Source organism: Nycticebus coucang, chromosome X (genome assembly GCF_027406575.1).
Source record: "Nycticebus coucang isolate mNycCou1 chromosome X, mNycCou1.pri, whole genome shotgun sequence".
NCBI classification, from domain to species: domain Eukaryota; kingdom Metazoa; phylum Chordata; class Mammalia; order Primates; family Lorisidae; genus Nycticebus; species Nycticebus coucang.
Window position 1 is genome coordinate 166,371,960 of NC_069804.1, and position 15,196 is coordinate 166,387,155.

The window sequence follows — 15,196 nt, forward strand, 5'->3', positions numbered from 1 at the left end:
GAGGGAGGGGCGTGGAGGGCGCAGCCGGGACCCGCACGCACGCAGGCGCACTCCGCGTGCTCACAAACGGCACCCTAGCAACCGGGTTCCAAGCCAGTGCCCCTAAGTGTACCTTCGCGTGAATTCTACTCCCACCAGCCGGTCTAGGCTCTTCCCTGTTTACAGCCCTTCCCTGTCATTTCCGTTTCTCCCCTCCACGAGTTGTGATCTCTTTCATGGTATGTATCCCTGAGCTCCTGAGCCGCCTCCTAAAATGAGTACTCGTGGTTTCCGCGCGGAAACCAACCTCTGGCGCCCCTGGCACACCCTGTCAGGACTGAGGTGGCTGCTGGGGCTGGAGCTGGTCTTGGGGTTTCAGTTGACCACTTGCACGGCTTTCTACCTCCCTGGGTTGGCCCCGGTCAACTTCTGCGAGGACAAAGAGATTGGATTCTGCCAGGTGAGGACCAAAGGGGAAGTCTTCGGGTAGGGGAATGGGGCACACTGGAACCGACCAGAGTCGCGAGCATGTCGAGTAGGACCCGGAATGACAATGCCCTCTCTGTGGTTATGTCTCAAGGTCTCCCAGTCTCTGAACCTCGCACTTAGTGCACTCAGATCTCTTTCCTCAACCTCTTGCCCTCTCTCTGGGTTTCTTCATCTCCCGCTCAGCATCTCCTCCTTCCTCACAGCCCCGCCCCTTCCCTTTTCTATAGGTTCTCTCCGCCTCTTTTTCTTAGGTTCCGCCCCTCATGTTGTTCCCTCCCCTAATTGGTTCCTTACCCCGCCCCTTTTCTGTTGCGTCAATCCTCTGCTCCGCCCTCTCATCTTAGCTCCGCTCATTCCCTCCCCTCAGTTCCTTACCCTGTCCCTTTGTAGTCGTCTCTCTTTTGGCTCTTCCCTCTTCTTTTAAGGTCCGTCCCTCCTCTTGCCTCCTCTCCCTCCCTTCCTTCTCCGCTCTTTGCCCCGCCCCTTTCTGTTCTGCCACCTCCCTCTGAGCTCCTCCCCCTCCCTTCTAGGCTATTCTCCCAACTCCACCCCTCCTTGACCCTCGCTTCCTCCTCTCAGCTGGTTGTGGTCCCTTCCCCTCAATTTCCCCTTCAGCTCCTCCGCCTTCTAAGCTCCTCCCTCTGCCCCCCTCTCTTTTGGCCGTTCCTCTGCAGCCTTAACTCCTACCTTCTCCCTTTCTCTCTCAGCATTTCCAGTGTCCTCCACCCCCAGTCTCCTTTTCTGGACTCAACTCATTGTGGTCTTTCTTAGACATATCCTCACCATGCTTCTCTGTCACGCTTCACTCTTATGGTCTTACACTTCTGTCCATTTCTTTCTTTTTTTTTTTTTTAACCCATTTATTTCTTGTTAATCCTTTTTGAAACTCCTGGGTCCTCCCTCTGCAAATACCAAGGTAATATTGTTTACCTCTAGAGACTTGTGAGAATAAAATGAGACAATGTATGAAAAGCACTTATTAATAGCACCTGGCACATAGAAAGCTTTCAATAAGTGGTAATTATTATGGTCATCAGTTTTCTTTAGCCAGAGATTTCTGGCACAATTCCTCTTAGATGGGTCCTCCCACCCCCAATAATTTGTTGGTTTTCTTCCTTAGTACCTTTGACTTATTTTAACTGTAAGCTAACTCAAAAAAGATTTGTTTGTTTTGTGAGAAATCATCGAAAAGGTATTAATAAAAAAGGCTTGGCTGGGTATGGTGGCTCATGCTTGTAATCCTAGCACTCTGGGAGGCCAGGCTGGTGGATTGGTTGAGCTCAGGAGTTCCAGACCAGCTTGAGCAAGAGCCAGACCGCATTGCTACTAAAAAAAAAAAGGAAAGAAAGAAAGAAATAGAAAAATTAGCTGGGCATGGTTTAGGCCCAGCTACTCAGGAGGCTTAGGCAATCCTTAAGAGGATTGCTTAAACCCAGGTGTTTGAGGTTGCTGTGAGCTACAGCTATGACTCCATAGTACCCTAGCCTGGGCATCAGAGTGAAACTGTCTCAAAAAAACAAAAAAAGGCTTATTTTCTCATAGTTGCCTAGTGTGGGCGGGAGTATTCTGGTAGAAGGCACCACAAATGCACTGCAGAGTTGAGGACAGTGCTTTTTTTTTTTTTAATTTGTTAAATCATAGCTATGTACATTAGTGCAACCAAGGGGTACAATGTGCTGGTTTCATATACAATCTGAAATAATCTCATCAAACTGTTCAACGTAGCCTTCATGACATTTTCTTAGTTATTGTATGTAGGCATTTGTATTCTGCCTTTAGTAAGTTTCGCCTGTACCCATTCTAAGATGCAGGTAAGATGTGGCCCCACCCATTACCTTCCCGTCACTCTAACTTCCCCCTTCCCTTCCCCTCTCTTGGCCCTTTCCCCATATTCTTGTGCTATAGTTGGGTTATAGCCTTCATGTGAAAGCCATAAATTAGCTTCATAGTAGGGCTGAGTACACTGGATACTTTTTCTTCCATTCCTGAGATACTTTGCTAAGAAGAATATGTTCCAGCTCCATCCATGTAAACATGTAAGAGGTAAAGTCTCCATCTTTCTTTAAGGCTGCATAATATTCCATGGTGTACATGTACTGCAATTTGCCTCAGTCTCCTAAATAACTGGGACTACATGTGCCTGCCACAATGCTTGGCTATTTTTAGAGATGGGATCTTGCTCTTTCTCAGGCTGGTCTCCAAGTCATGTCTACCCACCTCAGCCTCCCAGAGTGCTAGGATTACAGGTGTGAGCCACTGCGCCCAGCCTAGATGTAGTTTTAATAGATTTGGTTAATTATTCCATAAATGGGAGGTCTGCTGTCTAGAAGATTGGTGAGGAAAAAGAAGATGGAGAAGGAGGAGGAGGAGTAACAGAAACTGACAGCTCAAATGAAAGAGATATAAAACCTTTACAAATAGGGCGGCACCTGTGGCTCAGTGAGTAGGGCGCCGGCCCCATATGCCGAGGGTGGTGGGTTCAAACCCCGGCCAAACTGCAACAAAAAAATAGCTGGGCATTGTGGCAGGCGCCTGTAATCCTAGCTGCTTGGGAGGCTGAGGCAAGAGAATTGTGTAAGCCCAAGAGTTAGAGGTTGCTGTGAGCTGTGTGACTCCACAGCACTCTACCCAAGGGCGGTACGGTGAGACTCTGTCTCTACAAAAAAAAAAACGAAAACTTTACAAATATTCTTCATTAGTATAGTGATAAAAAACTTTACAGATATTGCCTTATAGTCTATTAAAAATAATGACCAGGCACAGTGGCTCACATCTGTAATCCCAGCATTATAGAGGGATTTGGGAGGTTGAGGTGGGAGTATCCCTCAAGCTCAGGAATTCAAGACCAGCCTTGGGAAACTTAGTGAGACTCCATCTCTGCAAAAATTAAGAAAAATGAGCCAGGCATGGTCGTGCATGCCTGTAGTCCCAGCTACTCTGGATGCTGAAGCAGGAGGATCGCTTGAGCCCAGGAGTCTGAGGTTGAGTGAGCCTTGACGATGCCACTGCACTCTAACCCACACAACAGAGTGAGACCCTGTCTCAAAAACAAAACAAAACAAAAAGGAAAAAAAAAAAAAACTGAGAAGACAATCCACAGAGTGGGAGAAAATATTTGCAAATCACATATCTGATAAGGATCTAGTATCGAGAATACATACAAAACTCTTACAACTCAACAATTTAAGCAAAACCATTCCAATTTTATTTTATTTTATTTTATTTTATTTTTTGAGACAGAGTCCCACTTTGCACCCTTGGTAGAGTGCCATGGCGTCATAGCTCACAGCAACCTTAAACTCTTGGGCTTAAGCAATCCTCTTGCCTCAGCTTCCCAAGTAGCTGGGACTACAGGTGCCTGCCACAATGCCTGGCTATTTTTTGGAGATGGGGTCTCACTCTGGCTCAGGCTAGTCTGGAACCTGTGAGCTCAGGCAATGCACCTGCCTCGGCCTCCCAAGTGCTGGGATTACAGATGTGAGCCACCGTGCCCTGCCAGCCATTCCAATTTTAAAATAGGAAAGAGTGAAGTGGATTTTAGCATGAGTTTAATGAAAATGTTTTAAATAATGTGAGAAAATCACTTAATACAGGCAGATTTAATTTTCTTTCTTTTTTTTTTTTTTTTGAGACAGAGTCTTACTATATTGTCCTCAGTAGAGTGCTGTGCTGTCACAGCTCACAGCAACCTCCAACTCCTGGACTTAGGCGATTCTCTTGCCTCAGCCTCCCAAGTAGCTGGGCTACAGGCACCCACCACAATGCCTGGCTATTTTTTTGTTGCAGTTTGACCGGGGCCGGGTTCAAACCTGCCACCCTTGGTATATAGGACCAGCGCTCTACTAACTGAGCCACAGGTGCCTCCCAGCTTTAATTTTCTTAAGTTCTTAATCTCAGTTACATGGACTACAGGAAGGCTCTTGAAACTGAACAGAGAATTTGATGAATATGTGGGTTTTTTTTGGAGAATAGCCACAGCTTTCATCATATTCTCAGAAGGTTCTATATTTTAAAAAAGGTTAAGAATGGCTGAGGTATCTGAAAAATTTATGTATTCAGAGAACCCAATGATGCTAGATAAGTGAAATGTTATGAATTTATAGTTATATTGTATTAAAAATGTATACTGTACTGAATTATAAATTTATAACTTAGTTATAATTTAGTTATAAATTTATAACTATACTAAATTACAAATTTATAACTTTATAGTTATAAATTGATGGTAGCAATAAGCCCAATTACTTCTCACTTACTTCATTATGTATTTTGCAAGTGCTACCTTATTTTACTTTGTGTTATAAATTCATGCTCTTTTTTGTTCTTATAGTCCTCAGTAGCACTCTTTGTAAATAGATTGGACTCAGTGGAATCTGTGCTACCTTATGAATATGATACGTAAGTATGGCATGTCATAATTGTATTAAAATGTGTCTTACATTTTTGAAGACAATAAATGAAAGCCCTGGGTATATTAAGAAATGTGGCAGTAATTTGGTAATAAAGGTATAACAAGAAAATTGATTAGAACAGAGAGATTTCATTGTGAGACAAAGGCTTAAAAAATTAGGAATGTGTTATACTTCATTTTTCTTTCTAAGAAAAGCAAATTATAAATTTACTATACTTTGGACTTTTTTTTTTTTTTTGAGATAGAATCTCACTATGTCACCCTTGGTAGAGTGCAGTGGGATCATAGCTCAGAGCAACCTGAAACTCTTGGGTTCAAGTGAGTCTCTTGCCTCAGCCTCCCAAGTAGCTGGGACTAGAGGTGCCCACCACAATGCCTGGCTATTTTTTTTGTTGTTGTTGTAGTTGTAGTTGTCATTGTTGTTTAGTAGGCACTGGCTTGGTTTGAACCTGCCAGCCCTGGTGTATGTGGCCGGCGCCCTAACCACTGAGATACAAGTGCCGAGTCATACACTTTGGACTTTTAAAAAAGTATCTTTCAGGGAGGCGAGAGGAGGGAGGGTATTTGGGGGGTCCTTACCTAATGTGCATGATGCAATGGTACATTTCAAAACTATTAAGAAAAGAGTATAATTGTGGTGGATGTGTTAATTAGTTCAATGTAAGCATTTCACACTGTATATCAAATCAGTACACTCAACCCCATAAATGCATCAGTGTACACAATTATGAATTAATAAAAACAAAAAAGTATTAAAAAAGTATCTTTGCAGAGTTGTTGCTTATTTTAAAAATATTGAATAGCTGGATACAGTGGCTCACACCTGTATTCCTAGAACTTTAGGACGTCAAGGCAGGAGGATTACTTGAGGCCAAGAGTTTGAGACCAACCTGGGTGATATAGCAAGACCCCATCTCTACAAAAAATAAGAAAACTTAGCTGAGTGCAGTAGTGAGCACCTGTAGTCTCAGCTGCTTGGGAGGCTGAGGCAGAAGGAAGGCTAGCTTGAGCCTAGGAGTTTGAGTCTATAGTGAGCCATGATCGTACCATTGCACTCCAGCCTGGATGACAGAGCTAGACCATGTTTAAAAAAAACCCAAAAAACAGCATAGAATAGATAAGGTTTATACTAAAGTTTTTTTTTTTTTTTTTTTGTAGAGACAGTCTCACTTTATGGCCCTCAGTAGAGTGCTATGGCATCACACAGCTCACAGCAACCTCCAACTCCTGGGCTTAAGCGATTCTTCTGCCTCAGCCTCCCAAGTAGATGGGACTACAGGCACCCGCTACAACGCCCAGTTATTTTTTGGTTGCAGTTCAGCCCGGGTCGTGTTTGAACCCGCCACCCTCGGTATATGGGGCCGGCGCCTTACTGACTGAGCCACAGGCGCCGCCTGATATACTAAAGTTTTTTGTAAGATGAAGGTGCTTAGTTAGTAGTGAGCACTTACCATATGATAATGATTAAGTATGATCAATCATTTGAGAATAAGAATAAATGATGTACCTTTTAGAAAAAATGATTGCAGTTCCCTTTGGTGTTACTTTATTTCATTAAGAAGAAATGAAATTAGGTCTGATTTTCATTAATATACCAGGTATATGTATAGGGTGTTAGAATGAGTAATTAAAATGTTATACAATGACTTGGTGCCCATAGCTCAGTGGTTAGGGCACAGGCCACATATACTGAGGCAGGCGGGTTTGAACCCAGCCCGGGCCTGGTAAACAACAATGACAACTGCAACAACAACAAAACAAAAATAGTCGGGTGTTATGGCTGGCGCCTGTAGTCCCAGCTACTTGGGAGGCTGAGCAGGAGAATGGCTTAAGCCCAAGAGTTTGAGGTTGCTGTGAGCTATGACGCTAGGGCACTCTACTGAGGGTGACATAGTGAGACTCTGTCTCAAAAAAAAAAAAAAATTATGCAAGACTGGCCCAGCACAGTGGCTCATACCTATAATCCTAGCTCTCTGGGAGTCTGAAGCAGGTAGATTGCTTGAGCTCAGGAGTTCAAGACTAGCCTGAGCAAGAGCAAGACCCTGTCTCTACTAAAAATAAAAATCTATGGGTGGCGCCTGTGGCTCAAGGGAGTAGGGCGCCGGCCCCATATGCCGGAGATGGCAGGTTCAAACCCAGCCCTGGCCAAAAACTGCAAAAAATAAAAAATAAAAAATAAAAACCTAGGGCGATGCCTATGGTTTAGTGAGTAGGGTGCCGGCCCCATATACTGAGGGTGGTAGGTTTGAACCCGGCCCCGACCAAACTGCAACAAAAAAATAGTTGGATGTTGTGGCGGGCATCTATAGTCCCAGCTACTTGGGAGGCTGAGGCAAGAGAATCACCTAAGCCCAAGAGCTGGGGATTGCTGTGAGCTGTGATGTCTCAGCTCTCTACTGAGGGTGAGAAAGTGAGACTCTGTCTCTAAAAATAAATAAATAAATAAATAAATACATAAATAAAAATAAAAATAAAAAAACTAGCCAGGTATTGTGGCTGATTCCTGTAGGCCGGGGCAAGAGTATTGCCTGAGCCCAGGAGCTTGAGTTTGCTGTGAACTATAATGCCATGGCACTCTACCCAGGGCCACAGAGTGGGACCCTGTCTAAAAAAAAAACATTATATAAGACTACCATTTATTTTATCTTTTACTTGAGCCATTTTATATTCAAATTTACTAAAAGGTGGTCATTATTCTTTTTACCTACTAAGCTTTTGATTTGTGAGTCTGTGGGGCTGTGTTTGGGGAAGACTTTATTCTGTAAGTTTTCCTTTGATCAGAACGAACAATTACAGTTTCTAAATATCTCAAGTTAGAATTAGACAGGTTTTAAACTACTGTTTACTTATTTTTGTGTAATTTGAAGTTTGACTTGGAAAACACTGGTTTTTTTTTTTAGAGATTGTGATTACCTACATTTAAAAAGTGAAGAGTAGTAACATAGACATTTAAATAATGAATTCATAATTTTTAGAGTTTAAATAATCTATAAAGAGTTCTATAAATCATAATTACGTACTCCCGGGTCATCTTTTTTTTTTTTGCAGTTTTTGGCTGGGGCTGCCACCTCCAGTATATGGGGCTGGTGCCCTACTCCTTTGAGCCACAGGCGACACCCATGTCATCTTTTTAAAAGCAATGCCATTCTCTGGGAGGCCAACACAGGTGGATTGCTTAAGCTTATGAGTTTGAGACCAGCCTGAGCAAAAGCAAGGCCTCATCTCCACTAAAAATAGAAAAACTGAGGCAGGAGGATCACTTGAGCCCAAGAGTTGGAGATTGCTGTGAGCTATGACGCCATGGCGCTCTACCCAGGGCAACAGCTCAAGACTGCCTCAAAAAAAGAAAAAACAAAAAGCAATACTGGATGGTGCCTGTGGCTCAGTAGGTAGGGTGCTGGCCCCACACACTGAGGATGGTGGGTTCAAACCCCTCCCCAGCTCAACTGCAACAAAAAATAGCTGGGTGTTGTGGTGGGTGCCTATAGTCCCAGCTACTTGGGAGGCTGAGGCAAGAGAATTGCCTAAGCCCAGGAGTTGGAGGTTGCTGTGAGCTGTGACGCCATGGCACTCTACTGAGGGTGACAAAGTGAGACTCTGTCTCAAAAAAAAAAAAGCCATGCCATTAACAGTGGAGAGTCTAGATGAATTACAAAGACTGCTTTCTTTACTTATGTTTTTGTTTTACTTGAACTTCTCTTTTAGCTTTGACTTCTGCCAAGACTCTGGAAAGAAAAGACCTTCTGAAAATCTTGGACAAGTACTATTCGGAGAACGAATAACATCATCTCCTTATAAGGTTATTCGACTGAGATTAAATTTAAGATATTATGAAATTTTATTTTAAAATGAATCTTCTGGGCAGCCCCTGTGGCTCAGTGAGTAAGGTACCAGCCCCATGTACCAAGGGTGGCGGGTTCATACCCAGCTCCGGCCAAACTGCAACAAAAAAATATCTGGGCGTTGTGGCGGGAGTCTGTAGTCTCAGCTACTCGGGAGGCTGAGGCAAGAGAATCGCCTAAGCCCAAAAGCTGGAGGTTGCTGTAAGCTGTGATGCCGCAGCACTCTACCTTGAGGGTGACAAAATGAGACTCTGTCTCAAAAAAAAAAAAAAAGAATTTTCTCAAAACTGACTACTTCAAATTATGGCAGTCTTTGTTTTATGAGAAGATAGGCTGGGTGTGGTGGCTTACTCCTGTAATCCTAGCACTATGGGAGGACCAGGTGGGTGGATCATTGAGCTTATAAATTCCAGACCAGCTTGAGTAAGAGGGAGACCTTCATCTCTAAGAATAGCCAGGCGTTGTGGCGGGCCCCAGCTACTTGGGAGGCTGAGGCAAGAGGATCACCTGAGCCCAAGAGTTTGAGGTGGTTGTGAGTGGTGACACCATAACACCCTACAAAGGACAACAAAGTGAGACTCTGTTTCAAAGAAAAAAAAAAGTTAACTGGGTCATGGTGTATGTCTGTAGTCCCAGCTACTCAGGAGGCTGCTGCAGGAGGATTTGATGATGCCACTTCACTTTACCTGGATGACAGAGAGGGACTGTCCAAGGAAAAAAAAAATATTAGGAGGTAGAGAAAAGGGAAAAGCGGGTAGAATCTGGTATTGCCAGAAGAATTCAATTAAAGTATGTTCTTTATGCTAGCTGTAGTTTATTGGTGACACGCAAAGGTTTTGCCTTTCAAGTTTTATTTATTTTTTTGAGACAGAGTCTTACTTTGTCACCCTTGGTAGAGTGCCATGGTGTCATAGCTCACAGCAACCTCAAACTCCTGGGCTCAAATGATCCTCTTATCTCAGCCTCCCTAGTAGCTGGGACTATAGGCACCCACCACAATGCCCAGTTATTTTTAGAGAAAGAAGTCCCACTCTTGCTCAGGCTGGTCTCCCACTCCTGAGCTCAGGCAATCTGCCTATCTCAGCCTCCCAAGTGCTAGGATTACAGGGGTGAGCCCCTGTGCCCAGCTCAAATTTTATTTTTGGTTTAAAAGAAAAAAAGTTAATTTATTGTTCTTTGCATATTTTGGGTAGGGTGACATAAGCAGATGCAATTGCAGCCTCAGCGTCTATCAATATTGCCTTAAATATATTGATATGGAGATAGAGTAAAGATGTTTTCATAAGCAGTTATAGTAATGAAGTCGTTAACTTTTTTCTTTTTCCAACATTATTGAAATGTAATTGAAGTGCAATAAACTGCACACATTTTAAGTGTATAATTTGATCAGTTTTAATATATGTAAACACTTGTGAAATCATAGGACATTAGCTTTTTTTTTGCAGTTTTTGGCTGGGGTTGGGTTTGAACCTGCCACCTCTGGCATATGGAGCCAGCGCCCTACTCCTTTGAGCCACAGGTGCCACCCAGGACATTAGCTTTTTAAAAACACTATTTATTTTGAAATGATTTTAGGCTGGGTGTGGTGGCTCACACTTGTAATCCCAGCATTTGGGAGGCTGAGGTGGGTGGATTGCCTGAGCTCACAGGTTCAAGACCAGCCTGAGCAAGAGAGAGACCCGGTCTCTAAAAATAGCCGGGTGTTGTGGTGGGTGCCTATAGTCCCAGCTACTTGGGAAGCTGAGGCAAGAGAATGGCTTGAACCCAAGAGTTTAAGGTTGCTGTGAGCTGTGATGCCACAACGCTGTACCGAGGGTGACAAGTGAGACTCTGTCTCAAAACAAACAAACAAAAAAAAAGATTTTAGATTCCCAGGAAGTTGCAAAGAAAATTAATGAGGTTTCATGTTCCCTTCACCTAGGTTCTCCCAATGGTAACATCTTGCACAACGATAGTGCAATATCAATCCCAGAAAATTGACATTGGTACAATGTACAGAGCTTATTCAGATTTTTCTAGTTTTACATGGAATTGTGTGTGTTGGGAGGGAGAGGGAAGGAAATTCTTAGCAATTTTATCATCTGTGCAGATTCATGTAACTACTACCACAATCAAGGTAGCAGTTTGGCTGGGGCTGGGTTTGAACCCACCACCCTCAGCGTATGGGGTCGGCGCCCTACCCACTGAGCCACAGGCGCCGCCCTATACATTTTTTTCAAGTTATAGAATAGTTTCATCACCACAAGGCTCCCTCGTGCTTCTGCTTTCACAGTGGTCCCCAACCCTGTCCAACGTTCCTTACCCCTGACAAACACTAATCTCTTCTCCATGTCTACAGTGTTGTTATTTCAGGAATGATGATGAATGGAATGGAATCATGATGCCTGTAACCTTTTGTGATTGGCTTCTTTTACTTAGCATGATTCTTTTGAGGTCCATCAGGTTGTCATGTATATCAATACCTGTAGTTCATTATTTATTTATTTTTTTGAGACAGAGCCTCAAGCTGTCACCCTGAGTAGAGTGCCGTGGCATCACAGTTCACAGTAACCTCCAACTCCTGGGCTCAAGCGATTCTCCTGCCTCAGCCTCCCAAGTGGCTGGGACCACTGGCACCTGCCACAATGCCCGGCTATTTTTTGGTTGCAGCCATAATTGTTGTTTGGCGGGCCTGGTTGGATTCGAACTCGCCAGCTCAGGGTGTATGTGGCTGGTGCCTTAGCTGCTTGAGCCACAGGCGCCGAGCCAAGTTCATTATTTTTTATTGCTGAGTAGAATCCCATGGCATTGATGTATCAGTGGTTTAACTGTTCACTCCACTGAAGGACATTTAGGCTATTTCTCGCTTTCGATTGCTATGAGCAAAGCTGCTATGAGTATTTGTGTGTAAGTTTTTTGTGCAGTTTGGTTTTCATTTTTTCTGGGATAAACACCCAAGAGTACAATGGCTGGGTCATACGACAGTTGTATGTTTAGTTTTGTAAGAAGCTGCCTGCCTGTTTCCCACAGTGACTGTATCATTTTACGTTCCCACCAGCCATGTGCGAATGATCCAGTTTTTCTGCATCTTTGTCAGTACTTAGTGTTGTCACTATTTTTTATTTTAGCCATCCTGATAGGTATGTAGTGATATCTCACTGTGGGATTTTTGGGGGGGACAATCTCACTCTTGTCACCCTGGGTAGAGGGTTGTGGCATCGTAGCTCATAACAGCCTCAAACTCTTGTGCTCAAGTAAACCTCTTGCCTTAGCCTCCCAAGTAACTGGGACTGCAGGCACTGGCCACAATACCCAGTTAGATTTCTACTTTTAGTAGATATGGGGGTCTTATACTGTTTTTTTTTTTTGAGACAGAGTCTTACTTTGTTGCCCTTAGTAGAGTACTGTTGTGTCATAGCTCACAGCAACCTCAAACTCCTCGGTTTAAATGATTCTCTTGACTCAGCCTCCCAAGTAACTGGGACTATGGACGCCCACCACAACACCCAGATGTTCTTTTTGGAGATGAGTTCTAACTCTGGCTCAGGCTGGTCTGGAACTCCTGAGCTCAGGCAGTCCACCTGCCTCGGCCTCCTAGAGTGCTAGGATTACAGGCGTGAGCCACTATGCCTGGCCCACGCCCGGCTACTTTCCTTTCCTTTCCTTTCCTTTTTCCTTTCCTTTCCTTTCTTTTCCCTTTCCTTTCCTTTTCCTTTCCTTTCCTTTCTTTTCCGCTTTCCTTTCCTTTCCCCTTTCCTTTCCCCTTCCCTTCCCTTTCCCTTCCCTTTCCATTTCCCTTCCCTTTCCCCTTCCCTTCCCTTTCCTTCTTCCTTTCCTTTCCTTTCCCTCTTTCAACATTATGACACAATTTGACATTTTTTTTTTTTGCAGTTTTTGGGCTGGGTTTGAACCCACCACCTCTGGTATATGGGGCTGGTGTCCTACTCCTTTGAGCCACAGGTGCTGACCAATTTGACCTTTTTTATTTTTTATTTTTTTATCTTATTTTTTAAAATTTTTTGTTTGTTTTATTTTATTTTATTTATTTTTTTATTGTTAAATCATAGCTGTGTACATTAGTGCAATCAAGGGTTACAATGTGCTGGTTTCATGTACAATCTGAAATATTCTCATCAAACTGTTCAATGTAGCCTTCATGGCATTTTCTTAGTTATTGTATGTAGATATTTGTATTCTGCATTTTAGTAAGTTTCACCTGTACTCATTCTAAGATGCACTGTGGGTGTGGCCCCACCCATCACCCTCCCTCCACCATAACCTCCCCTGTCCCTTCCCCTTCCTTGGCCCTTTTCTCATAGTCTTGTGCTATAGTTGGGTTATAGCCTTCATGTGAAAGCTATAATTTAGCTTCATACTAGGGCTGAGTACATTGGATACTTTTTCTTCCATTCCTGAGATACTTTGCTAAGAAGAATATGTTCCAGCTCCATCCATGTAAACATGAAAGAGGTAAAGTCTCCATCTTTCTTTAAAGCTGCATAATATTCCATGGTATATATGTACCACAATTTGCTGATCATGAAGGGATGCTGGATATTATCAAAAGCTTTTTCTGCATCAATTGAAAGAATCATATGGTCCTTATTTTTTAGTTTGTTTATGTGCTGAATTACATTTATAGATTTACGTATATTGAACCAGCCTTGAGACCCTGGGATAAATCCCATTTGGTTGTGGTATATAATTTTTTTGAAGTGTTGTTGGATTCTGTTTGTTAGGATCTTCTTGAGTATTTTAGCATCAATATTCATTAGTGATATTGGTCTATAATTTTCTTTTCTTGTTGGGTCTTTCCCTGATTTGGGGATCAAGGTGATGTTTGCTTCGTAGAATGTATTGGGTAATATTCCTTCTTTTTCTATATTTTGGAAGAGGTTTAGTAATATAGGTACTAGTTCTTCTTTAAAGGTTTGGTAGAATTCTGATGTAAAGCCATCTGGTCCTGGGCTTTTCTTTTTAGGGAGATTTTGTATAGCTGATGTTCTTTTAGAACTTGATATAGGCCTGTTCAACATTTCCACTTCCTTCTGGCTAAGTCTTGTTAGGTGGCCTGCTTCCAGGTATTGGTCAATTTCTATCAGATTTTCATATTTCTGAGAGTAGAGTTTCTCGTAGTATTCATTAAGGATTTTTTGAATTTCTGAGGGGTCTGTTGTTATTTCATTGTTACCATTTCTGGTTGATGAAATTAGAGATTTTACTCTTTTTTTCCTGGTTAGGTTGGCCAAATGTTTATCTATTGATCTTTTCAAAAAACCAACTTTTGGATTTATTGATCTGTTCTATAATTCTTTTGTTTTCAATTTCATTTAATTCTGCTCTGATTTTGGTAATTTCTTTTCTTCTGCTGGGTTTGGGATTGGAGTGTTCTTCCTTCTCCAGTTCCTTGAGATGTCCCATTAAGTTATTAACTTCTTTTCTTTCTGTTTTCTTGAGGAAGGCTTGCAGTGCTATAAATTTCCCTCTGAGGACTGCCTTTGCAGTATCCCAGAGGTTCTGGTAATTCATGTCTTGATTGTTGTTTTGTTCCAAAAATGTGGTGATTTCCTTCTTAATGTCATCTATAACCCATCTATCCTTCAGCATAAGGTTGTTTAGCTTCCATGTTTTTGTATGGGTATGCAGGTTCCTATTGTTATTGAGTTCAACTTTTATTCCATGATGGTCTGAGAAGATGCAAGGAATAATTTCTATTTTTTTTTAAATTTGCTGAGGTTACTTTTGTGGCCTAGGATGTGGTCGATTTTGGAGTATGTTCCATGGGCTGATGAGAAGAATGTGTATTCAGTTTTGTTGGGATGAAATGTTCTGTAGATGTCTGTTAAGTCCAGACGTTGAATGGTTAAGTTTAGACTACAGGCACCTGTCACAGTGCCTGGCTATGTTTTTGTTGCAGTTTGCCCAGGCTGGGTTTGAACCTGTCACCCTCGGTATATGGGGCTGGTGCCCTACCCACTGAGCCACAGGCGCGGCCTGAATGGTTAAGTTTAAATCTAAAATGTCTTTGCTTAGCTTCTTTTTGGAGGACCTATCCAGCACTGGTAAAGGGGTATGAAAATCTCCAACTACTATGGAACTGGAGGAAATCAAGTTGCTCATGTCTGTTTGAGTTTCTCTTATAAATTGAGGTGCGTTCTGGTTGGGTGCATAAATATTAATAATTGAAATCTCGTTATATTGAGTATTACCTTTAACAAATATGAAGTGTGCATCCTTATCCTTCCTTATTTCGGTTGGTTTAAAGCCTATTGCATCTGCGAATAGGATTGCAACACCTGCTTTTTTCTGCTTTCCATTTGCCTGGAGTATAGATGACTATCCCTTCACCTTGAGTCTATATTTGTCTTTTAATGTAAGATGCGATTCTTGTATGCAGCAGATATCTTGCTTGAGTTTTTGTATCCAGTCAGCCAACCTGTGCCTCTTTAGAGGACAGTTTAAACCATTCACATTAATTGAGAATGTTGATAAGCCT

General features: G+C 42.5%; 1 protein-coding gene across 1 annotated transcript in view; it reads left to right on the forward strand.

The window, feature by feature from the left end:
* The first annotated feature begins 239 nt into the window (after nucleotides 1-239).
* LOC128577361 (transmembrane 9 superfamily member 2-like) overlaps nucleotides 240-15,196 on the forward strand; it is a 143,264-nt gene continuing 128,307 nt past the window's right edge. The window contains exons 1-3 of the mRNA XM_053579573.1: nucleotides 240-439; nucleotides 4,799-4,866; nucleotides 8,585-8,678. Coding sequence (XP_053435548.1) covers nucleotides 254-439; nucleotides 4,799-4,866; nucleotides 8,585-8,678 — 348 coding nt within the window. The 5' untranslated portion in view covers nucleotides 240-253. The remainder of the gene's footprint in view (nucleotides 440-4,798; nucleotides 4,867-8,584; nucleotides 8,679-15,196) is intronic.